General features: G+C 42.9%; 1 protein-coding gene across 4 annotated transcripts in view; it reads left to right on the top strand.

Annotated features, from left to right (window-relative positions):
- The window catches only part of LOC149314445 (DENN domain-containing protein 2B-like), a 228,540-nt gene that overhangs the window by 119,594 nt on the left and 82,688 nt on the right, over positions 1–26,258 (top strand). For 3 of the 4 annotated variants that reach the window (XM_089521130.1, XM_089521129.1, XM_089521131.1), the window contains 3 exons: positions 935–2,158; positions 2,699–2,740; positions 9,351–9,487. In XM_089521130.1, the coding sequence (XP_089377256.1) occupies positions 935–2,158; positions 2,699–2,740; positions 9,351–9,487 (1,403 nt within the window). The remainder of the gene's footprint in view (positions 1–934; positions 2,159–2,698; positions 2,741–9,350; positions 9,488–26,258) is intronic. The other variant, XM_089521132.1, reaches the window with a different exon arrangement.

The following is a 26,258-nucleotide window of genomic DNA, read 5'->3' as shown; positions in this document are numbered from 1 at the left end:
GGCTTGTTAATTAGCCACAAATCACAGTATGAACACATTGTCAATTGCTGCCTTATGTATACTGGCTTATTTAAACATAGCTTTCATGACTTTTCATCCTACTACCATGGCTTGCTCCTGACTAATTTCCCAAGTGCTCATCCTAAAATGAAAGGGATGGAAGAGAAATAAATTGGAAATGGAGAGGACAACCTATGGTTTGTTTCGTCTTCCTCTGTGCTTTAATGCAAACCTGTCTTTAATGCAAACCATGGATAATCATGATGAGTAAATGTGCCTTATATTTACATTCTGGAGGTAATAGTGCCCTACCTAACAGGGTTGTTGTAAGGATTCCTGGTGTTTATGACGTGCATGAAATAGCTGAAAATATTAGAACTAACTTGGTCATGTTTCTTTTGAAGATTTGTGGAGCTTTGTGTATCACAACCTACTTTTTAAAAGGAAAAAGAAAGGGCTTTATTCTAGCCCTAAACATTAGAAACCCATGTAACAAACTGAATAGTTTAGACCAGCCAAACTAAGGGGTGGTCTGGAGCTTCCCATTTTTTCTCCGGAGGGAGCCTGCAGCAGCCAAACCATATGGGCTCCCTCTGCTCCAAAAAGAACCTGCTAGAAGCAGGTTCTTTTGGGCACGCATGGGCGCCACCATCAGTGCACCATTAGCACACTGTATCATGTCAATGATGCAAGCACGGCGCCCCAACATATGGATGGGGCGCTATGATGGTGCAGCCGCTCCGTATTAGGGTTTGGGAGTGTGTGGTTGCTACACACTCCCGAACCCTAATTTCGGCCCGAGGACGGCGCTTCCTGCCCGCCTGTCTCGGGCCTAAGTTTAGTCTTAGAAAAGTTTGGTATTAGAAAAAAACCTTTGGGTAAATAATCATTAGGTAGCCAGGTGCCTGATTGGTTTTTTTCTTCTGAATTCCAGGTGCCAGTCAGTCTCTCCACCTCTTCTGTGCCAGCCAAGAAGCTCAACGTCATATCCCCTAAGTGACAGTGAGGACTCCTGCCGCTCTAGCAGTTTCACCAAAGTTTCCAATTTGAAGTCCCACCTCAAGGACCAGACTACTTGGGGAGTTACCTTGAGAAGCACTTCTACTTCCCCCTCAGACACTGAATCTCCAAGTCACCCCCTCAAAGCTGTCAGCATTGGCTGCCTGGATAAAAGGCTCTCTCTTTTCCAGACTGAAGACCAAAAGGAAGTGCCCAAGGAGGCTCATGATGACGAAGTAGTAGGTGGCCGTCAGCTGACCCGGAGCACTCTCTCGTTGGGGACTGCAGCGAACCTTCGGAACCTCTCTCTCAGCAGGGTCAGCGTCCATTCCCAAGCTCTCGATATCAGGCAGAAGATATCGGAATGGGAGTGCCGCAAAGAGCCTTCCCCTAGAATGAGTGTATGCTTGGACAAGAGAGATGCTGGGGATAGGTCAGGCAGTGAGGGTTGCCCTAGCATGTTGCCTTCTCCTTGCAGTGAGAAGACTTTTGAATACAAAGGGTTCCAGAGGATGAGCAGGACATTTTCTGAGTGCTCCTATCCAGAAACTGAGGAGGAGGAATTCCTGGATCGAGACTCCTGCCACAGGTTTGAAAAAAAGCCGAGCAGGAGTGAGACTTCCAATGCTTTTCTCAAGGGGAATGCTAGGAAAGAGAGCTCTGCTGTGTTAAACAGAATACAGAAAATTGAACAGGCATTAAAAGAACAGCCTGGTAGGGGTCTTCCTCAGTTGCCGAGTAGCTGCTATAGTGTTGACAGAGGAAGGAAAAAGTCTGTGACTTTGGGTGTTGCAGAGGGCATTACTGAGAATTCAAATGATAGCAAAGCAGGGAATGTTGGTACTTGTGAGAGTAATCCAGAGACTCCCACTGAGACTGAGAAAACCAGTAAAACAGTTCAAGGACTCAGTCCTACAGTTGGTTCTGCTGGACCTAAGCTGCTTTCCGAGAGCCTGGTGAATACAGCGGTAAACCCTGTACCCAAGCCCAAACGCACCTTTGAATATGAAGCTGACAAGAATCATAAAAGCAAATCAAGCAACGGCCTACCTCCTTCACCTCTGGCTGCTGTCCCTCCCCCTCTTCCGTCGACTCCTGCGCCTCCTGTCACCCGGAGACAGAAGAAAGAGTCACGCTTTCACAGAAAATCCCAAAATAGGTAAAGATGGAAAGCTATTGTCTATAATCTTCAACATTGCAGAGTTGTTTCTGTTTAACAAATTTACTCATCCATTTAAGGCAATATTTCTCATAAGAGAATGAATGTAAGTTTAATTAGGCCACTTGTTTTCTGCTTTAAAATCAAATCTTCATGCCTGCTAATCAGGATTTGACACAAGTAGGATGTTTCCCTCAAAGGTTATGAATCTAGTAATTGTTGTTGTTCTTAACTGCCTTCAAGTCAAGTTTGATTTATGGTGACCCTATAAATGAGAGACCTCCAAGTCACCCTGTCATCAACAGCCCTGCTCAGGTTTTGCAGACTGAAGCCTGTGGCTCCCTCAATTGAATGTTATTGAATCTGTAATGCAGTCTTCCTCTTTTCCTTCTGCCTTACCAAGTATTATTGTCTTTTCTAGCAAGTCATGTCTTCTCATGATATGTTTAAAGTAGCACAGTCTCAGTTCAATCATCTTGGCTTCCAGGGAGAGTTCAGATTTGATTTGCAGTATAACCCATTTATTTGTCTTTTAAGCAGATCACAACATCCATACAACTTTCCTTCAGCACCACATTTCAAGTGAGTTGATTTTCTTCCTATCAGCTTTTTTCACTGGTCAGCTTTCACAACCATACATAGAAATTGGAAATATAATGGTATGGACATCCTAACATTAATGTTCAATGATATAGCTTTACTTTTCAAGATCTTGCCTATTTCCTTCATAGCTGCCCTTCTAAGTCCTAGTCTTCCGCTGATGCTTTGACTACAGTCTCCGTTCTGATTCATGACTGAGATTTCATCATCTACTTTAAAGTTATGTAAATCATCTGTGATCATTATTTTTGTTTTTGTAATGTTCAACTGTAAACCTGCCTTTGCATTTTCTTTCTTGACTTTCTTCAATAATTATTCAGAGTCTTTGCTATTTTCTTCTAGTTGTATGATGTCATCCACATATCTTAAATTGTTGATGTTCCTTCTTCCAGTGTTCACACCTCCTTCCTCTGAGTCTAATGCTGCTTTATGTATGATATGTTCACCATACAACTTAAACATATAGGGTTATAAAATGTAGCCTTGTTTGACTGCCTTGCCAATTGGAAACCAATCCATTTCTTCGTATGCTGTTTTAACAGTAGCCTCTTGTCCTGTATACAGTTTACACATCAGAACAGTGAACCTTTGAGGCATACCCATTTCATTAAGTTTTTCATGATCTATACAATCTCTGTGTTGTGATTTATAACTTTGCTATAGTCCATAAAGCACAGTCTGATTTTCTTTTGAAAGCCATGGGTGCACTCCATTATGTTTATGTTTGCAATATGATTCCTAATGCCTCTACCTTTTCTGAATTCAGCTTGGACATCTGACATTTCTTGCTTCATGTATGGTAAAAGTTTTTGCTGCAGAATTTTGAGCATAATTTTGCCTGCATTAGAAATTAATGCAGTGGTCCTATGATTAATGCAATCCCCGTGTCCTCTTTCTTGGGGTTTGGAATGCATATTAAGTGTTTCCAATCTGTGAGCCTTAGTTTTGTTTTTCATATTTGGTGACAGATTTTAGTTTGAACTAGAACAGGTTCTGTCTGTGCATACTGTTGGTATGCCATCTGTTCCTGGTGGTTTATTTCTCCCAAGTGCTCTGAGTACAGCTTCCATTTCACTTTCTAAAATGGTAGAGTCATGTTCAAAAGGTTCTTCCTTGAATGAATCTGTCACCCTTTCAGCTCTTGTATATAGTTCTTCAGTGTATTGTTTCCATTGTCTTTTTATTTCTACTTGGTCATTTAATGTGTTTTCCTGCTGGTGGCAGAGCATCCCCACTCATGGTTTAAATTTCCTGTTGATTTCTCTAATCTTGCAGAAGAGGTCTTTTGTTCTTTTCTTTTTTTCCTGCATTGATTACTACAGTAGTTCTCCATGTCCTTGCATACAAGTCACTGAAGAGTTGTATTCAGGATTCTAACCCTATTTCTATCACCTTTTACTTTTGCTTTTCATCTCTCCTTTACTGCTTGAAGAGTTTCCTTAGTCATCCATTGAGGCTTCGCTTTCTTCTTGGCTGCAGATAGAGGCTTTTTGCATTCCTTCCTGACAACCTCCCTGGCTTCACTCCAGAGTTCTAGCTCCTGGTCAGTTAGGCTTAATAATGCAAATATATGTGTGTATGTGTGTTATTATCTGTAAATTCTATGGAGATGTTCTCCAGATTGTATTTTGGCATGATCGTTTGTTTAGCATTCTTCTTTAGCTTTATTCATGGTCTGTGCCACAATCTGCTCCTGGTCTTGTTTTTGCAGAGAGAATGGAGCTTCTCCATTTTCTCTTTCCAATTATGCAGTCTATTTGATTTCTGAATTCACCAACAGGTGAAATCCATGTATGCAGTTGGCTCTTTTGTTGCTTGAAGAAAGTGTTTACGATGAACAAACTATTGGTCTTACAAAATTCAGTGAGTTGCTCTTCTGCTTTGTTTCTTGATCCTAGGCCAAATTTTCCTACAATATTTGATTCTGCTCTGTTTCCTACTTTTGCATTCCATTCACCTATGAACAAGAAGTCCTGTTTTGGTATGTGATAAATTTCCTCCAGCACTCCAGCACAGAATGTTTCAGTTTCTTTTTCTTCTGCCTCTATAGTTGTAGCATAAATGTGGATTATGTTTATGTTAGTGGGTTTATTCAGTCATACTTTGCATTATATCCTTTTTGCAACATCTGTCATCACTATTAATGCCACCCTATTTCTTCTTAGAGTTTCTTTTCCTTAGTAAAACACTTAGTAAAACAAATGTCATTATTATACGTAGGTTTCCTCAATAGTCCTTGGCCTCTGTCTGTAGGAGATCAGCCATATTTTTGTCAATTTCTGCTGGGGGACAGTATCATTTGTCTTTTTCTCATGAACAGATAGGTTAGAAATCCAAGTAAGGTAATCCATGTGTTCTAAAAATTACACAAAATTGCACACGTAAGCTTATTTTGCATAATGTCTTGTTTACTTCTTGGCTTGTTACATTTATAACCACCATACCATACAAAATACACAAGTCAGCTTATGTTTATGGCACTAGTGATGAATGGAAGCAAAACACATTGCATGTGAACCATTGCTGGAAATAAAGTACTGTATGCCCACAAATCACTGGTAGCGGGAGCAAATAACCCTTGGGGATTGAAGAAAGTGTTTGTGATGAACAAAGGGTTGTTCTTACAAAATTCAATGAGTTGCTTTCTTTTGTCAGTCATTGAACAACTTGTTGATGAATTATTTGTAATCTCAGTCATCTGCTGAGAGGTAAGCCTAAAATGGTAGGTTAGAGCCATACATTATTCCTTTGCCACTTTGGAAGTAAAGCTGTTCCTACAGGTCTGAAGTGGGTATGTTCCTGAAATGCTTCACCTCCAAGATCCTTAAGAGAATTCCCTAAATTGAGAAGATGGGCATACAGGCTCTCCTTCTCTCTAACATGGACCCAATGTTCCCAATCACCAATAAAGTTGTGAGAGGCAGAGAGAATGAAGATAATGAATGATTCATAGTCTGAAAGCAAGGGCCACATGAAATTTGTACCAAAGTGTGCAGATTGAGAATAAAGAGTAGGAGGGTATGAAAGACGAAGGCTGAACTGTGCAAAGGGGATATTTTTATGTTTCTTGGGGGGAACTAGAGAGAAAATCTCATCTCTCAAGTCTGCTCAAGAAACACAGTACCTGACCAGGGCAACAGAGGGCTCTAATTGGCTGGCTATTTCAGGAATCCCCAGAAGAGCTTGGCATCTGGTACACCAACGCCTTTGATGCCACATGACTAAAAGGTAGGGAATGGCTTTTTGATCAGTCCAGGTTCCCAGGGACAGCCCCCAAAGGCTGGGGGATTCTGAAAGCAGTAGGCCAAAGAAGAAAAGTTTACCAGCTCAGGCTGGTTATGCGGTATGCCAAAGGACTATCTCCTACAACAGAATTTCTCCTGGTTTCATATCTCATACCCCCCACTCATCACTCTATTCTGCTATTGTAACTGACCCCATGGGTGACAAACTAGGAGGAGGAGAAAGTTTGCCAGGAAGGTGCAGCTCCTGATAATGGAGCTCTCTCTGAGTCCAAGGAAATGGAGGCTGGGGCAGTTGGGGACTCTGCACTGTGCAGAGGCTTGCAAGCACCACACACCCCTATCCTTTGTTAAGTGATGGAAAGAGAAACGCAGATCCCAGCACATGTTAAGTCATAGGTGCTGTCCTGATTAGGCACTAATTAGACACCTGTGGCCTTGAAGGAGCTGCCCATAAATATCCTGGCAGTTCTCTCTCAGCCCTAGTGCTGGCAACTGTCTTATCTGGTTGAGTGGCAGTACTCTTTCCTGTTCTTGAACTGGCTAGATTTTGAACTACTTTCTTTTCTCCTTGCTGGCTCATTTATCTTCTGACCCATTCTAATGACTTCTGGCCTTTCTGACACCTCCCCCCCACACACACACACACTGCTTCTCCCTTCACCATGCACAGATAATGGTGACAGACCTGGCCTGCCCTGGCCTGACTATCCATCTGCTCTTCCACTCTGACCACTCCTCAGGTACTTGCTGACTCCTGTTCAGAACACCGGCCAGTTTTTTTTCCTTAGAAAGATACTTAGAAAGTTTGCAGACATTCTGTTGTTATGTATATCTATCATTTTTTTTAAAAAGGACACAGAAATATAGTATTGTTCGTATTAAACACAAACAAGGAAAAATAGCAGTGTCATAGTTTTAAACTGTTACAAAAACCTTGCATCCCATCTACACTAGTTTGTCCCAGTGGTGATACATATGCTACTGTTTGAGAACCCCTGCCATGACATGCTTGAAACTCTGTTGGCTCCCACTCTGGGATGACACTGAATGTGCCTAGACTATTTTTACAATTCTGAGAAATTTGATTTTATTAATTTTAAAAGGAGGTTTAAGAATCTCAGGATGCTGAATTGTGAATTCATTAACTAAATCTATCCCTGTACGAATTTGCAGAATGCATACAGCTTTGACCATATCTTCTATTGGAGGGATAATAAGCAAGTGCACACATAAGTAAAATAGTATTGTATGAAGCAGCCAAAAAGCTATGTGTTTGAATATACAATAGTCATAGAGAAGGTGTAAGTGCATAGGACACAGACCCATGTCTGATGATTTTTATCTCTTTTCTAAAGATTAATTTCATAGTGCTTTATAAATATGGAATGGAAGTCATTGCAAGTTCTGTATAAGCTTTTAACTTCTGAAGGACATTTTCTAAGTGGGTAGAAGAAGTAGAATGCATAAATACTTTTAAAGGTGCTGCTGTGATCATTCACTGCTTAGAATAGACTAAATACATTTGCACTGGTGGTTAAAAGTTAAAAGGGAATTTCCTCCCCACATCTGCAATCATTTCATGGTGGGATTTCAGTGGTACTGTGAGATCCAGCACCAGTATTTTCTTCATAAAAAGGTAACTGAAAGTGTACTTAACTTTCAAGATACTCTGGCTTGGATTTAAAAAGCTTGTTGTATTTGCATAAAAAAAGTCTTCAATTTTTGCTGATTCGCTCCCGGCTTATGTTGTAGCACTACATAGTGGTTTAACTCCTCACAAATCCTTCCTAACAATTGTGGGCAGGTGTGGGGCGGGGGGAAGAGGATGCCGCTGAGAAAGGAAGGAGACTTCATGCTTTGCATTAAACATAACAAGTAGTTGGAACCCTAGGAGTGGCTTTTGGGTTGTGCACAAGAGGTTGTGTGTACACGAATGAGAAATTGTGCAAGTGGAACTCTGCCTGCAGGCCTTTGAATCCAGGCCACTGAATCTGAGATGTATTATTGTCTATAGTTTTAAAGCCTCAGAGTTGCTAAGCAATATTTTGAGTACACCTTAGAAACTGGATGTTCCTGGGTACTTTCTTGTTTTTATATTAACTATAATATTAGAACAGCTTGACAGGATAAAATATTGTGGTGGGTGGAGACTATTTAAGAGAATTTGCTTTGCAGAATCACCTGTTTCTGGGATTTTTTCAAATCTTTATAAGTTTTGTGTTTTTCTAAACAGGCAAAGAATGGATGGATAGCTTAGTTGTATGTGTGTCCTTGAACCTTAGTTATAATCTCTGCAAGGACAGAAATTTTGAATGGCATTTTAACAGTGTAATACACCTTATTTTACGGACGATGCTTTATTTGAGAATTTACAGGCTGAATTTACTGGTTTTGGATACTGTTAAACCAAGCAGTGATTGTATCTTGTCGTAATCATTCTTTGTACCTTTGTGTAAAGCAGCTTCATTCTGTTTGATATAGCCAGGGAGTAAACTTTATTGTAGTTGCATCAGTGACATTCAGTGTCATGGATGCAACAAGAGGAATGACAGATGATGTACCTTGTTGTTTTAGCTGAGACCTGTGGAAATGTTGAGTGAGGCTTGGGATAATAAGCTGGAAGCAGGAAACGTATAATAAGCAGCAGGAAGTGAATAGCACCTAACAAGGAAAAAATACAATCAGGACCCGGGAGAGTTCCAAAAGAGTTATTCTGACAGAAACCAGATATCTTTATATGTCCTGCATTGTGCTTAATAAACCTGAGGAATGCAAGCCCTTTGAGGGAGATCCCTCAGCTCAGAGTTGCTGTCTGAAGTCTGTGGAGCACTTGAGATGCAGATTGTGAGAAGAAAGCATGCTGACCACTCACAACATTGACTCCCATACTTGTGTTTCAGATACTGTTGGACTTCAACTCCTAGAAGTTCCTGCCAGCATGGACAGTAGTTAGGACTTTGGGGAGCTGAAGCATGACAACATCTGGAGACCCAAATATGGCTACCACTGGCTTACAGTTATACACCAATGCAAAATTCCTACATTGTCAAAAGAAGGAAGAGCAGAGTGTAGTTCTCGTGCACTATTCTCCAAGCACTATATCATCAGACAGATGTTAATATAATCAGTGTTTTACCCTTGGTCACAAGCTGTTTTGTGTAGTCACCTTTTGAAGAAAAGCTGTGCCAAATTACATAATGGTATAATTGACTCATCCAGGTTCTGGTCTATGACAAATCCTGAAAAATTAAACTGAAAAAGAAAAAACTGAATGTTGTTATAATTGCTCTACATATTAAAAGTACTCTGCACTTCTAATCAGAAAATTATTATTACCTCAACTCTAGAAAATCCTTTGAGTTTGAAGATGCTTCAAGCCTCCAGTCCTTGTATCCTCCCTCTCCAAGTGAGAATGGTACTGAGAACCAGCACAAGTTTGGATCTAAAAGCACTTTAGAAGAAAACGCCTATGAAGACATTGTCGGTAAGAAGCTGTTATGACATACAGAATAGCCTTAAGAGAACTTAATAATTTTGGTGCAACTCTGAATAGGTTTCTCTGCTGTAAAAAAAGCTTTCAGGTGTGCCAGAAAGAAACAATTAAGTGAAAAGTAAATGGACTGATAGAGCAAACACGTCATTCACAGAATGCAAACAAGAGGTCTTGATTTCTTTCGAACCTCATTGAATAGTCTTATTGTAAACAGATTACTTGGTCAATCATCGCTGTGCTACTCATAGACTAAATCTCTATTCTTGAAGACTTTGGCTAGGAATCTACATTGGTATTAAAAAATGATGCAAAGTTTGTAGAACTATCAAACAGCAGGATGGTTCTTGTAGGAATTGTGCTGTTGGCTTCTGCTTGAGAAATGTCTGTCTAAACTGTGCTTCAGCAACTGACTTTATCTTTTCTTTGCCAGTGATATGGTCTTTTGTTTAAGAAAAGTTCATCCTGACACTTCCTCATTCACTTCAACATCCTTCAGTTGCAACTCCTTCAACTGCAACATTAACAGAGAAAAAAGGAGATTTATTGTTGGTATAGGCATAATGAACACCAGCTTGGAATAAAGGCCTGATATTTCTTTTTAGAAGAAATATTTATGGAAGATATTTAGCTGGCTGTAAAATGTTGATCCAATGACATTGGCAGTGGCCACTGTCCTAATTTTCTATGGCTTTAAATCCAATTCTTTTCATCCTTTCTCTGAAGGAAATATTTTCAAATATAGGTTGTTGTAGTAGTAATTGTTGTGTGCCTTCAAGTCATTTCTGACTTATGGAGACCCTAAGGTGACCTTATCACAGGATTTTATTGGCAGAATTTGTTCAGAGTGGGTTTACCTTTGCCTTCCTCTGAGGTTGAGAGAGTATGACTTGGCCAAGGTCGCCAAGTGGGTTTCCATGGCTGAGTGGGGATGCAAACCCTGGTCTCCCAGTGTCCTAGTCTAACACTCAAATCACTACAGCACACTGGCTCTCGATTCAAACATAGGACACAATGCTTAAAACGTTTAATTAAGCAACTGAATCCTCAATTAGACAGGTTGTATAACTAATCATCATTTCTAAGTTATTCATAACTAGCAGCTTTGGGTCTATGTCAACATTGAGTACTGTTTGTGTGTGATTTGAACTTTAGCCTTAAGGTTATAATAATGGTTTGGGTCCCGACACTTGGCCTGGGAACTGTGCTGAATCTAAACCCCTTCCAAACTAGGAGCGTTAGCACTATGCTTACACTGGTCTAAATTTGTGGCTGTGCACCTTGGCTGGAGGAGGTTTGCATCTGGTGTCACGCACCTCTTCTGTATTCCATCCTTTCTCTGCTCCCTTTATGGTACTTTTGCTGGCAGATCTTAACCAGCGGAGTAGTTCTGTCACACATTTCTCTGTTGGGAGATTTCTCCGATCAGTCATCAGAAGAGGGTTCAGCCTACAGAAGAGACATGTGTCTAATGTTAACTTCTAACATCTGGTGCATCTTTGAGTTAAGTTTGTTCTGACCAGAAACTGCAGTTATCTGTTAGTGAAATCAATGGGAAAAGTTAATCATGAATAAATTGAGTCCCATTGAAATTTAAGCGTAACTAATTAAGGCTGCAATGCTATTATTTGTTTACTTGGAAACAGAACTTGGAAAGTTGCTTTTAAAAAGAAAGAAAAAATTGTGAGTCCCAGACCATCCTACCATCTGAGGTAGTAGACCAAGTCTATGGAAGCTTATGCTACAACATCTTTAGTCTCAAAGGTGCCATAAAATGCCTTTACATGCTGATATTCCAGATGAACACAGTTATGTCTGTGAATTTTTCCATTGATAAGTAGTGGATGGCTTCAGCATGCCATTGTATTCATTATTTTAATTGTAACTTTCTAAAGTTGTGTTTGAGAGTATTGGAATGTTGAACCCAGTAGAATTTATTTCAGACTAAATGTGTATAGGACTATGTTTTCTTGAACGAAAACATTTTCTGTTGCTTGTCCAAATCAGTGGTTCTCTAACTTTTTATGCTTGTTACATCTACATGCAGATGTTATTTCCCCCCACCCAACATGGTATGTGAATTGAAATATTTTGTTTGTTTAATGTGTATTTACATTCACACATTCATGTATATTTATATTTTAACATTTTATAAGGAAATAACATTGTTAAAATTAAGAGTTTTATTTAAATAAATTCAATACTTAACACTTATGTACATTTAACATATACTGTCCTAGGGGCTTGAGAAACCGCCCCTTTCCTAGCCAGATCCAGGCCACAGCAACCTCATGCCACAGCCCCAATCTGGCCTTTCTAGGGCGCAAAAAGGAGTTGCAAAAAGCAGCTCCTTTTTGCGCCCTGGAAAGGGCACCATACCTGTGCTACCGTGGCTTGGCAGTTCTCCTTTGGCGCTGCATCATATAAATAATAATAAAATCTTTATTTATATCCCGCCCTTCCAAAAAGATCAGGGCGGCTTACAAATGCAAACAATGCACAAATACAGGTTAAAACATCCAACAGCAGCATCAATACCAATACAAAGAAAAACAATAAAAAGCCCCATTAGCCCGTCCTCATGGCCACGGAAGAGGAGGGAGGCCCACAGGATGTTTAGTCGGGGAATGCCTGCTTAAATAGGAAGGTCTTGAGGTCCTTCCTAAATTGGGCCAGGGTAGTAGATGAGCGGAGCTCGGTGGGCAGCGTGTTCCAGAGGGCAGGGGCAGCTGTAGAAAAGGCTCTCCTAGAAGTAGAAGCTAGCCTAGCCCCTGGCACCTTCAGCAATTGCTGCCCAGATGTTCTGAGGGTGCGAGGCGGATTGTACGGGGAGAGGCGGTCCTTCAGGAATCCTGGGCCCAAGCCATTTAGGGCTTTATAGGTAATAACCAACGCCTTATATTGAGCTCGGAAGCGAATAGGCAGCCAGTGAAGATCTTTAAGTATAGGTGTTATATGGCTGGTCCTGGTCGCACCAGTGACCAGCCGGGCTGCCATATTCTGTACCAATTGAAGCTTCCGAGTTTGGTATAAGGGTTGCCCCATGTAGAGTACATTGCAGAAGTCCAGTCTCGAAGTTACCAGGGCGTGTACAACAGTTTCTAGGTCCCTCCGGTCTAGGTATGGGCGCAGCTGGCGGATCAGCCGAAGCTGATAACAGGTGCTCTTGACCGTCGCATTCACCTGAGCAGTTAGATGAAGCGACGAATCAAGAAGCACTCCCAGACTGCGCACGGAGTCCTTCACAGGGAGCGTGACCCCGTTCAGGACAGGTGGAACCACCGCCATTCCCGGACCGGGGGAACCTATCACTAGTACCTCCGTTTTCTCTGGATTTAGTTTGAGTCGGTTTTTCCTCATCCAGTCCATTACTGACTCTAGACAGGCCACGAGAGGAGAGACGCCATCCCCGGTCACTGCATCAGTCGGAGACATAGAGAAAATGATCTGGGTGTCATCAGCGTACTGATAACCCCGCGCCCCATGTCTCCGGATGATCTCTCCCAGCGGTTTCATGTAAATGTTAAATAGCATGGGAGACAGAATGGCTCCTTGAGGGACCCCAGTTTTAAGGGCCCGCTCGCTGGAGCACACGTCTCCCAGCTGCACCATCTGGGACCTCCCAGAGAGGTAGGACCGGAACCACTGGAGCGCAGTGCCCCCGATCCCAACCTCCGCCAGGCGCCCCAGAAGGATACCATGGTCTATGGTATCGAAAGCCGCTGAGATGTCCAAGAGCACCAACAGGGACACGCTTCCCCTGTCGATGCTCAGACGGAGATCATCGACCAAGGCGACCATGGCCGTCTCAACCCCATGACCCGCCCGGAAGCCAGTTTGAAATGGATCCAGATAATCAGTTTCATCCAAGATCGCCTGAAGCTGGATCGCAACCGCCCTCTCGATCACCTTCCCCAAAAATGGTAGCAGCGAGACAGGCCGATAATTATTATGTACCAGGGGGTCGAGGGAGGGCTTTTTTAGGATCGGTCTTACGATGGCCAATTTTAGATCCGATGGAAACTGCCCATCCCTCAAAGAGGTGTTAATTATCCGGTGTAGCAATGTCGTTACTACCGGTCCCCCCTGGGCCGCTAACCACGAGGGGCAGGGGTCAAGAGAGCAGGTCGTTTTCCGAACACTTCCGAGGATCTTGTCCACATCCTCGGTACTCACCAACTCAAACTGATCCAGTGTAACGCAGTCCACGGAGGCTCTGGACACTTCTACCCTAGGCTCTGCATTAACATTGGCGTTCAGACCTTCGCTTATGCGAGAAGTTTTATCCACGAAAAAGTCATTAAAAAGGTCACAGCAGGCCTTTGAAGGTTCAAGGATCTGGTTCAGGGCAGGAGGGAGCTGAGTTAGCTCCCTGACCACCCTGAACAACTCTGCCGGACGTGACTCCGCGGACGCAATACGAGCACCATAGAACGAATTCTTTGTTGCTCGTATTGCCTCTCCATAGTCCTTCAACAGGCGGTCTAGGAGAGTCTTGTCGCTTAAGCGAAGGTGTTTCCGCCAACGGTACTCTAGTCGTCGCAGAACCCGCTTCCTCGCCCGGAGATCTTCCGTATACCAGGGCTTACGATTGGAAGCGGGCCTGAGAGGACGCTTGGGAGCGATTCTGTGTATAGCCCCAGAAAGACCGGTATTCCAGATACCGGTAAGGGCATCAACAGAGTCGCCGTCATTTCCAACCGTGAGCCCCTCTAAGGCTTCTTGGAACCTCTGAGGTTCCATCAGCCTTCGAGGGTGGACCATCCTAACTGGTCCACCACCCCCGGGAGGGATCCGGGTAGAGGCCTTGATTTTCACCTCTACCAGAAAATGATCCGTCCATGACACGGGGGAAATCTTAGCAATTTCCACCCACGGATTTTCCGCATCCGTACAGAAGACCAAATCGAGGGTATTACCCGCACAATGCGTAGGACCCTGTATCAGCTGGGACAGGCCCATGGACGCCATGGTCTCCATGAATTCCCGAGCCGCACCGGATAGAACATAGCTGGCCGTGAGGGAGATGTTGAAGTCACCCAGGACAAGAAGCCTGGGTGTCTCCAACATCAGCTCAGCGACCAGCTGTGTCAGCTCGTTAAGGGAGTCCGCTAATGCACGGGGTGGCCGATACACCAACAGAATCCCTAGACTGTCCCTAGCCTTTAGGGTCAGGTAAATACACTCAATATAGGAGGTCTGTCGGACGTGGTTCCTGGTGAGGGACACGGTGTTCCTATGTACCAAGGCCACACACCCCCCCGCCCACCTAACCTGCGCTGGTCCTTCACCGAGTACCCAGCAGGCAGGGCCTGAGCCCACACAGCATCCCCTTCAGGCCCTAGCCAGGTCTCGGTAATGCAAGCCAGGTCACATTTAGAGTCCTCCAGAAGGTCATGGAGGATGTGGGACTTGTTGTTAATAGACCTGGCATTGCACAGGAGCAGCGACAGGGTTTGTGGCACGGTTGGAGAGACCCTCAGGTCCTTGGGGTTGGGAGGGGGACAGGAAGGTGGGATAGATATAACGCATCTATCTCGCCTTCCCCTGGAACGCAAGTCCCTTCTCCCACCGCCATACCTCCCCCTGCCCCACACTACCTCAATAGGAGCTCCGCTCTCCCAGATGTCATCCCTGGCCCTGGCATCCCCCGCGTCCCTAACCTCCCCCCAACCCTCTATGGCAGCTAATGGAGCAGAGGGCAGCCACTATAGGCATCCTCATGCTCCCCCGGGCTAACACAACCCTCCCACGCCCTAATCGGAACTGCGCAGTTGCGCAGTTCCGCAGCTGCGGTGTTCCCCAAGTCCAAGGGCGGCACTCCCGGGGGCGGTGCGCAGCTGCGCAGCTCCGCAGCTCGAAAAAACCCCGGGAGGAGGCCGTCCGGCAAGGGGGTACAGTCCAGCGGTGGCGAGGCGACGACGACGTCCGGCGTGAGGCAGAGGGGGCGTGTCGGGAGGGTCCGGTTCCCCGGCTTTTTATCCCCGCCGCTCTCACCAGCGGGGCTCCTCCCTAACTTCCCCCTAGATGGTCCTTAAAGGGCCCTCACGCCCAACTGGCCGCCAAACGCCAAGGCCAGACAGTCCCGGTCCCAAGCGGGGATGTTCCCCAAGTCCAAGGGCGGCACTCCCGGGGGCGGTGCGCAGCTGCGCAGCTCCGCAGCTCGAAAAAACCCCGGGAGGAGGCCGTCCGGCAAGGGGGTACAGTCCAGCGGTGGCGAGGCGACGACGACGTCCGGCGTGAGGCAGAGGGGGCGTGTCGGGAGGGTCCGGTTCCCCGGCTTTTTATCCCCGGATAAAAAGCCGGGGAACCGGACCAGAAGAATGCCATGACACCCCACCCCATGTGGAGCGGTGTGCGGTGTCATGGTGCCCTGGGGGTGAAGTCAGGGCATGCGTCATCTGTATGTGATGCCCTGACTCCACCCCCAGGCCAGCCTTAATGTCTGGTCTGAAGAGGGCCTCATACACAGCCACGCTTACATGTACCAGTGCTCACAGCTATATACTGTACACATCCAGTCTGAATGTGCACTGCAGAAATAATGCACTGCTTTAACTGTCATCCTATGGAATCCTGGGATTTGTAGTTTGTTCTGGCACCAGAGCTCTCTGATTGGGGCTAAATATCTCACAAAACTACAAATCCCAGAATTCCATAGCCTTGAGCCATGGCAGTTAAAGTGATGTGAAACTGCATTATTTCTGTTTCATCAGATTCATTATTTCTTTCACTCACACACATACTCTCTTGCACAAAGAGTAGCACAAAAACATTCATTCTCAGATCGGTGATGGGATGGGTGGGGAAAGAAAAAACAGTGACTCAGGATGGTTCCCACTAGAGGCCAGTGAGCTTCCCCACTCTCCTCCTCCTCATCATCCTTCCTCAGGAAGAGCTGGCTACTCTAAACACCCTTCTTCCTTCCCCTCCAGATCCAAAAAAGTTTGGAGGAGGAAAAGAGGGAGGGACCAGGACCTCCAAGTCCCGCATCCTCCTGAGCAACTCCTGTATCCTACTGGGGGTTGTGCCTCACTGTTTGAGATTAGAACCACTGGTCTACCGTATAACATTCCAAGATGCAATGTTTATAATGTATTTAACTTAAATGACGATTGTAACTACAAGTAAATCCTCCCACAGCCCATTGTAACTTGTTTAATCAAAACATCACTAGATAGTAAGCCTCCTTCCTGCCCAGGAGGACCCAGTGATAAGCCTGTGTGGCAGCGTTGCCTCGAAGGTATTCCCTGGTATGTTTTCCCAAAATCCCTGGAATTCCCCAATATTCCCCGGAATATTCAGTCAAAATCCCCGGAAAGTCCCCGTAATGTTATAACATGGTGGATCTTTTGCAAATAAACGTAAACCTAATTGAATAAAAATAATTGTAATTTACGTATTTCAACGCTCAAAATTACCATTGAACCAACCAAAGAATATTTCAGTCCTTCTAATACTTTTAAGATATTTCTTTTGGCATGAAGGGGGTCCAGGAAGCTTTGTGCCAAACAAAAACGTGTTAGGCTGCAACCACACTGCAGAAATAATCCAGTTTGACACCCCTTTAACTGCCCTGGCTCAGTACTATGGAATCCTGGGAACTTCTATTTCTGTGAGACATTTAACCTTCTCTATCAGCAAACTCTGGTGCAACAAGAAACTACAATTCCCAGGATTTCATGGCACTGGTCCATGGCAGTTAAAACAGTGTCAAACTGGTTCATTTTGGCATTGCAGATACTGCCAAAGTGGCATCAAACTGCATGATTTCTACAATGCAGATGCACTCTTAGGCTGCATCCACACTGTAGAAATGATCCAGTGTGACAACGCTTTAACAGCCATGGCTTCATACTATGGAATCCCGGGATTTCTAGCTTCTTGGGGTACCAGAGCTCCCTGACAGACAAGGCTAAATGCCTCACACAACAATTGCCAGGGCACCTTAATTTGTGGCAGCGAAACTAACAAAATAACATTGGGCCCTTTCAAACATTTAAAGCTATTTCTTTTGGCACAAAATTTTGCCGGTGCTGCTTCAAAGTGGCTACAAGCTACATATTCCAGGATCCTATAGCATGGAGCCATGACAGTTAAAATGGTATGAAACTGGATTGTCTCTGGAGTGAAGATGCAGCCTGAGTTGGGTCCATGACACATTGCTGAAATAATCCAGTTCAAGACTGCTTTAGTTGCCCTGGCTCAGTGCTAGGGGACCCTGGAAATTGTAGTTTTGTGAGACATTGAGCCTTCTCTATCAGAAAGAGCTCTGGTGCCACAACAAACTACAATTACCAGGATTCCCTAGCAATGAGCCAGGGCAGTTAAAGCAGTCTCAAACTGGATTATTTCTGCAGTGTGTTTTGGACCTTAGTAATTAAAAATCCTCAAGATCCAATCCATACTGCAGAAATAATCCAGTTTGAGATTGCTGGCTCAGTGCTAGGGAATTCTAGGAATTGTAGTTTTGTGCAAAAGAGCTCTGGTGTCACAATAAACTATAATTCCCATGCATCTGAGGAAGTATGCTTAAGTCTAGGAAAACTCATGCTGCCAACTTCTTTCTTTCAGTGAATCTCAAAGGTGCTACAAGATCTCTCTATATCATCATCCCCATTATTATTATTATTATGATATCCAAATGCACCTGAGGAAGTCTAGGGAGGTTTATGCTGCCAACTCCTTTCTTGCAGTGAGTCTCACAAGTGCTACAAGATCTCTCTTCTATTATTATTATTATTATTATTATTATTATTATTATTATTATTATTTCCAAGTGCACCTGAGGAAGTGGATTTAGGTCTTGGAAAGCTCATTTTGTCAGCTCCTTTCTTGCAGTGAGTCTCCAAGGGGCTATAAGAGGTCTATTATTATTATTATTATTATTATTATTATTACCTGAGGAAATAGACTTACATTTAGTAAAGCTCATTCTGCCAACTCCTTTCTTGCAGGGAGTTTCAAAGGGGCTAAAAGATTACTCTACAAAAATATTATATATGCATCTGAGGGAGCAGACTGAAGTAGGGCAGGATTGGATAGAAGAGCAATTGGCTAAGGCTGCTCAGTGTCATAGATTGGATTGGGGGACGGTCTGGACCTGGCCTCATATATGGCCTGGCTGGCTGGGGGATGTAGTTTAAGTTCTTCTGTTTTGGATGGGCAATTAGATGGATGGGACTATGATTCCCATCCAACCGGGACGGGGGCCTAAAGGGGTGGGACTGAGCAGGAAGGTATAATTACCCATAAACGGAAAGGATTACCCAATGGGAAAGTTTGATTCCCCGGAAATTCCCCATAATTTCCAATACCCGGAAATTACCCGGAATGGCTTTTTATTACCCAGAAACTGAGGAATTCCCTGGAAAATGGCAGCACTGCTGTGTGGATGAAGTCAGTGAGTCCAGAGTTGGAAGACTCTTTATTGAGCAGCTGTGGTTTACCAGTGGGGTCAGCACTTTCTGACACTAACTTGTATGTAGGCCAGGAGAATCTGTTGTAGGAACAAACCATGATCGGAACTGTACCCATGAGCCTTGAGTTTTTAAATCATTTCACCCTTCCCTCCCTCAGGACATATTTCTGCAAAGAACAGTAAATTGCCAGATTCTTTTTGCTGTGGTCTGGCATGAGGCAGAACATGGTCTACAGAGCATGCTATAAAGCTTTGCACTGTGCTGCAATATTCTGTGCCAGCTGGTTATAGTTAAATCAAGTTTCCTGCATATGTGTATTTACATTATTACAATATTTACTGGCATCTGTCTGGTCTCTATTAATCTGCAATAGCTGGCATGTCATGTCAGCCTGCCTGCAAATGTTCTGCAACCTTCTGCTTATGAATATTGGCAACAACTTCCCTTAAATGTTTTTATCTTCATCACCACAGTGGTGGAGCTGTTTGTGATAAGCACAGAATCAAAACAATATAAATTCCAACATATACTACTAGCCACCCAATGGAATGAGTGTCATTGCTTTTCTTTAAAACATGGATTTTCCTAGCTTGTAATGATCAAATGCATTTATGAATCAAGCATTAAATTCTTCTTGAGCCTGACACATTAAAAAAATGTCTGTCCTTCAGTGTCTTTCGCCCCACCATTAATGTTCTGGACATTAATCATACATTAATACTGGACAGAAAAGCCCCAAAGTCTAGGGACTTTGTTCTAGGGAACCATGAACCTCCAGTGTCAAGGGACTTTCAATAATTAGGGAACTAAGACATCCCTAATCTGTTGGTGTGAGATAAATATCAGCAGAACTCTAAAGACTTGGGAGTAAGAGAGAGATACAGTCCCTGACTTAGGCTACTGACACGCTTCAAAATTAATACACTTTAACATGTCATGTCTGTTAAGGAAAATGCAACATGGGATGTACAGTGAAAGAAATAAAACATGTATGTGAGAGTCAGGATGACTCAGCAAAAGCAATTAGAAGCCACACAGGTGTAAAAGGTAATGCAATTAGCAAGTCCTAAATGCCAAGGACAGAAATGCAAAGTGGATAATTGAACACACCTGAGAATTGTTAAAGTGGACAAGGTGAGATGATGAAATCATTAATTGTGGGATGAACCAAGAGAACCAATGAAAGTGGTTGTACACGCCCACTGGGTGGAAACTGACAAGAGTGGATGGTGTTTTCCAAGGGCTATAATAATGGCTATGAATCCCAATGTTTTTTGTGGGTAGTAGTGGATAGTAGTGAGGAGTTGTGTTGGATAGTTTTGGAGCTGTATATAGTAGAATAAAGTAGATCTTTTATATAAGACTACTGAGTTGTCTGGTGTCTTGGGTGAAGATACAAGAGCCAGCTGGATCCTGAAGAAGTGTGAAGACTTATGTGGAAGCAAGAGTGAGAAGGCTTGGAGAGTTTGTCAGGGTCTTCAGCCTATTCTCTGTAACTCTGCTGCTTTAGAGCAAAGCTTTAACCACTGGCCAAAACTGGTCAGCGCCGGTGCGTAACAAGGTGGTGAGTTCGAGCCAGAGGTGAAGAGCTACAACTCCCATCATCCCTGACAATGTCTCCATCCTTTGTTGTGGCACCAGAGCTCTCTGAAAGAGAAGGCTAAATATTTTACAAAACTACAAATCCCAGGATTCCTTAACATTGAGTTATAGCAGGGTTAAAATCCATTAATTTTTTAATGTAGATGCAGCCTTTGTCTGATCAAACTCTGAATGAAAATATAGGATCTAACTCAGTAGCCTACTCATTCTCCATACACTCTTCCCCTGCAAAAGGCCGACAAGTATGCCAGTCTTGGAACTGGTGAAATTAATTAATTTCACTTGTATTAATAAAAGGGATTGTTTCCTAAAGCTATTTTGTTTCATAGGGAAGAATATAATCTCTCCAGTCATCTCCCAACCTGGCTGCATAGAGTTAACAGAGTTGAGGGACTGATTTTAGGATTCCTCTTTCCTCACCTCTATAGATGTGCTCTATTAAATCTATAAAGCAAGTCCCACATTAATAACAACCACTCTTTTTCTCATAATAAAAAGATCTAGTTTCCTCCATTTCCAATTTACAGCCAGTTTTATAGCCATCAATAAATGTGTGATTACTTTTTCTGTTTTTTTTATCAGAGAATATGGTACATTTTACAGTACAGAACAATACTACCCAGTGATCTAGTGGTAAATTATACTGAGTATGTAGAGAGATTTTGTAGCACCTTTGAGATTAACTGAAAGAAAGTAGTTGGCAACATTTCATACACTAAAGTCTACTTCCTCAGACGCATTTGGGGAATTAGACTTTAGTCTATGAAAGCTCAATGCTGCCAACTTCTTTCTTTCAGTTAGTCAGTTAGTATGTAGATCTCACTATATACCGATTCTACTGACGAACACAGCTATATCTTTAAATTATATCTAGTCATTTCTATTTGACTATGAGTAATCTTTTAAGTATTTTACAGTATGAACCATTTTTTAAAAAAAGATTCAAGTTTACCTATACGGACTGTATCCTATCACCACCATAAATAATTTTGCATATAGCTTGCACAACCTGAGCAGAATAAGGTATCATATACAGTATTTTTTTAAAAGATCTTTAAAATTTAGATATAATACAGACTCTGGTGCCTTTCCCTGAATGTAATTGCTTTATTTTCTGATATTGCTTTCTCTAATTCTCATCTGGACTCCTATATAACCCTATAACCATATTTCAAATTTTGTAAGTATCTTACATTAGTACTTTTATGTCAACAATGTCTTGTAGGGGGCTGAACCTACAGTTAGGTTCATGGTGTTCTTTCAAACTCATTGGTTCATTCTCACTGCAGTGCCAGAAAACTCGAGTTTAAGAAATACAGTATGACTCCCAGAGTCCCCTTGTCCACAAGGCCAGAGGCCATGTTGGCTGATGGATTTGGGCATTGTAATCCAAATTCAAACAAACAAAAAACTAGCTCCTCCCTATATAGGGGGGGCAGTCTTTGTTCTGTTGTCCCTGCCTACAGGAGCAAATTGGGAGGAGCTAACCCAGAATACAGGATGTTAGGACCCTTGTCTGCCGGAAATGAACGTATCACGGGTAAGTATCAGCGTTCGTTTTTCCCAAGTGCTGCATAACATACTTTGTTCTTTCAACTTTAACTACTACTAGTCATTTTACTAATCATCCTGATGACTTAGAAGTGTTGAACAATAACTTCCCATTATACAGTGGGTCCTTAATATCTGCTGGGGTTTGGTTCCAGGAGCCCATGTGAATACCAAAATCTTTGGATGCTCACATCCCATTAAATACAATGGCATAGTAAAATGTCATCCCTTATATGAAAAGGCAAAATCAAGATTTGATTTTTGGAATCTTTTCCCTCTGTAAATTTTCGGTTGGTGGTTGGTTGAATCTGTGAATGCAGAATCTGTGGACACAGAGGGCTAACTGTAGATAAAAATTTTGTTCATTCTTTATCAACTATCTTGGAGCAGAGCAGTCCATTTTTCTCCCATAGTCCTGCAAACATACCCCAAACTGATTTTACAAAAGCATCTAGAATCAGTGGTATGGGAGATTGCAGGGGAGAGGAAAAGAGAGGAAATTGTGCTATCTGGGATCCTATAGCTCAGGGGTATGCAATTGTGGAAGGCTAGGAGGCCACACCCTCCACTGTACCTGCTCCCATAATTTTTTCTTTTCTTTTTTCTTACAAATGCCATTTAGGGACATGGGGGTATTCCTATGCTTTGGAGTCTTCCTGGCCCCCAGAGGACATTTTGAGGGGAAAATGTTTGTAATAATAATAATAATAATAATAACAATTATTATTATTATTATTATTATTTGTATCCTGCCTCTCCCTTTGTTGGATCGAGGCGGGTAACAACAAACAAAGGAACAATAAAAATGCTACACAGCAAGTCACAAGTAAAAACATAGCAAAAACATAGAAAGGAAGAGCCAAAGGGAAGGGCCTGGAACGGGTGCTCAAGTCCTTCCCTTTGGCCGAAAGGGCCTCTTGGAGCCCTTTTGGCCGAAGGGAAAAGCCGAAGGGAAGGGCCTGGGACGGGTGTCCAAGCCCTTCCCTTTGGTTGAAGGCTCCGCCCCCGGCATGCGGCTCCGCCCCCGGAGGGTGGAAGCCCCACCCCCAGCACGTGGCCCCCCAGTTGTCTGAGGGACAGCAACCCGGCCCCTGGCTCAAAATGGTTGCCTACCCCGGTCTATGGTATCAAAGGCTGCCAAGAGGTCCAAGAGCACCAACAGGGTCACAGTTCCCTTGTCAATGCACACACAGAGATCATCGACCAAGGCAACCATGGCGGTCTTGACTCCGTATCCCGACCTGAAGCCAGTTTGAAATGGATCAAGATAATCGGTGTCATCCAAGACTGCTCGGAGTTGGTTGGCAACTGCCCTCTCCATCACCTTGCCCAAAAAAGGAAGAAGAGATACCGGCCGATAGTTAGATTCTCCAGAGGATCAAGGGAAAGCTTTTTAAGAATAGGTTTAACCACAGCCAGTTTTAAACTGGCTGGAAAACTGCCTTCCCTGAGGGAGGCATTAATTATAGATCTTAACAAACAAAAAAATATTTTGACCCCAGAGATCCTAGGGGGGTTCCAAATATGGTGAAAAGCATTTTGGAGCTATTGTTTTTCCTCCCCCCCCCCACCAGTGAGGCCCACACAAATGGCACTGGGGGCAGTACTTTGTTCATCCCTCCTGAAGGCCCATATAGGTTATAGGTTGACAGGAGTCCTTGCTCTTTTTTCCTAATCACAGAACATTTGCTAGTATATTTTGCCAACACAGTGATGAAATAAACTGTGATGGACATTTATTAAGAAAAATAATTTGGTAGTAAACACATCCACCTTCAATACTGTGAGTCTATCTAGCCATAACATTTCCAGAAGTGCTTATCTAGCTGTATCTTAGAGTCTGTACAGACCAGCACAATACGGTGGCTTCGCAACGGTGTGTGGCATGTGGTTTTCAGAAGACACATGCCCCCACACCACTGGGAAGCTGCATGGTTGACTGCATGTGCGCCAGCTTCACAGCACTGTGGCAGTGTGGCATTTAGATGCCACATGATACTTCAGTGCCACAAAGCCCTGGTTGGGCAGGAAAGGCCACTGCAAAAAAAGGAGTGGCCATTTGCTGCTTCTTTTTTGTGGCAGCAAAATGCCGAAGTGGGGCTGCAGCGTGCTTTTGCCGTGGTGGCCACCCGGCTCTTTCAGGGGAGGCGTCATGCCATCCCTTTGGGGTGGTCTGCTTCACCCCATGTTTTTTTTTTTTAAAGGAATGTGTTTGATTAAAATTTCTTCTTTCTCCTTTGAGGTCTATTAATAGTAGGCCTGTAATTAGAAATTCAGTGATTCCTTGTTGGACTCAAACCTTTGAAACCACAGAGACCTCTTAAACACACAGCACCTCATGCATATCAAATTATCCTTCTCATAGGTATACCTGTATTAAAACTTATTTTCCAAGGAGGGGTTGTTATAGTTATATATCTTGCTGCACACAAGTCTTATTTAATTTATTTTACAAAAATAATAATACTGGAATTGCCTCCAGTATACATCATTCTCCCTCCCTCCCTCCCTCCCTCCCATAGTTTAATATATAATATATATTTTAATAATATATACTTTAGTCAAAGAGGTTGTTTTCTCAGTTTGCATGGTTGGAATTAGTCAGAATTATTGTTAAGAGCAGAATGTGTTACTTTTGAGGATAAGAGAAACATAGTGTTCCTGTAATGGCTAGCAATGCTAGCATGTTTCCCAGCTCACATTTCCTATTAGTGGGTTAACAATCCAACACTTGGTGAATTCACCTTCACAATGATAGGAAGAGCTGAGTAAAATCACTATGTCTGGATATAAGCTTATCAGCAAACAAGTTTAAGAATGACAGAATAATTGAGCAAAGCAGGCCTGAGCAAATAAATATTCATTACACTAATAAATTGGCAGACGAAAGTTACAATAAAGGGCGAGGGACTCACTCTTGTATAAGATAATATGGTACTTCCTCTACAGTAATTAATCCCATAGTGGACAGAAAGCATCTACAGAGCAGGCTGTTAGAATTAAGTGAATCCAATTGTCTCAATTCCTTATCAATACATCAACCTTTAAATGCTAAGAGTTCACCCAGAAGACTTCATCTGAGAAATAGGGCTATATTCTGTGATGGGGGAGGAATATAGGCTCAGATCCATTCAACAGATTGGCAACCTAAGAAATAGAGAGAGTTGCTTAAGCCTTCTAAACCACTGAGACTCTTTTCTGTTCCCCTGGCCTCCAGTAATTCTAAATTACTTCCTCTCCTGACTAACTCTCCTTTCAAAATTATGTAAGGGAATATAGCTGGATGAACTCTGAATCTAGATCTTCTGATGTCAAAGATTACATTGGGGAGTTTGATGCAATTCTTTTACAAGAGACATGGTATACAATCAAATTAGATATCAACAATTTACCAGCTGTTACTTTGGCCTTTGGAAGAGAAGGCCAAAGGCAGGGCTTGCCGTGTTTATACCTTCCTCTCTTCAAGTTACTGTCACGTGCATGTCACACTTGGCTAGTTTGCCATAACTTGTCTAATTGACTTTCGTTCACTGTATTTCTTAATTGTTAACGTCTATATTCGTCCCACTTCCAGAAGATTCCAAATCAATTAGTAATGGGAGAATGTAGAAAACTATAATAAATCTAGATTCACAATTTGCCTCAGCTTATTTAATTGTGATGGGGACTTCAATGCCAGAACTGGGCCTAAATATACCCTTTTCTCCCCTGTCTGGTGTTTAACTGAAACTGAGGATTATATATATAATAATATAGGATTTCTAAGGACCTTAGGATCAATTTTCCTGGAATATATCTTGTACCAATGGCTGGGTGTCTTGCTTTAAGAATTCTCAATGGGAATCCCCATTTTTGAGCAGTGTGAAGAATATACACATATCTAAGGGGAAAGGAGCAGTACTATTGACTATGCATTGATCCCTGATATTCTTTTCAATTTTAATGATATCTTTTTTGTGGCTGATAGAATTGAAAGTGACCTTTTGCTTCTTTCTCTTATTCTTAGAATCCCTACCAATATATGTTTATAGGCCCAGTTTGTTGATTCAGCAGTAGTAGTTGGGAAGAAGAGGCTGTTGTGGTCAGAAAATATTAATGCTAAGATTTCTGTATTCCTAATATTCACCAGTGGGCATGAAGTTTAAGAAATTATTACTGCAACCCCTGATGCATGAGTTGCACTGGAAAAC

This window comes from Sceloporus occidentalis, unplaced genomic scaffold (genome assembly GCF_023333645.1).
Source record: "Sceloporus occidentalis isolate IW3139 unplaced genomic scaffold, rSceOcc1.0.p SCAF_4, whole genome shotgun sequence".
Lineage (NCBI taxonomy): Eukaryota > Metazoa > Chordata > Lepidosauria > Squamata > Phrynosomatidae > Sceloporus > Sceloporus occidentalis.
Note: the sequence above shows the minus strand (reverse complement) of the source record. Positions and strands in the feature narration are given on the sequence as shown.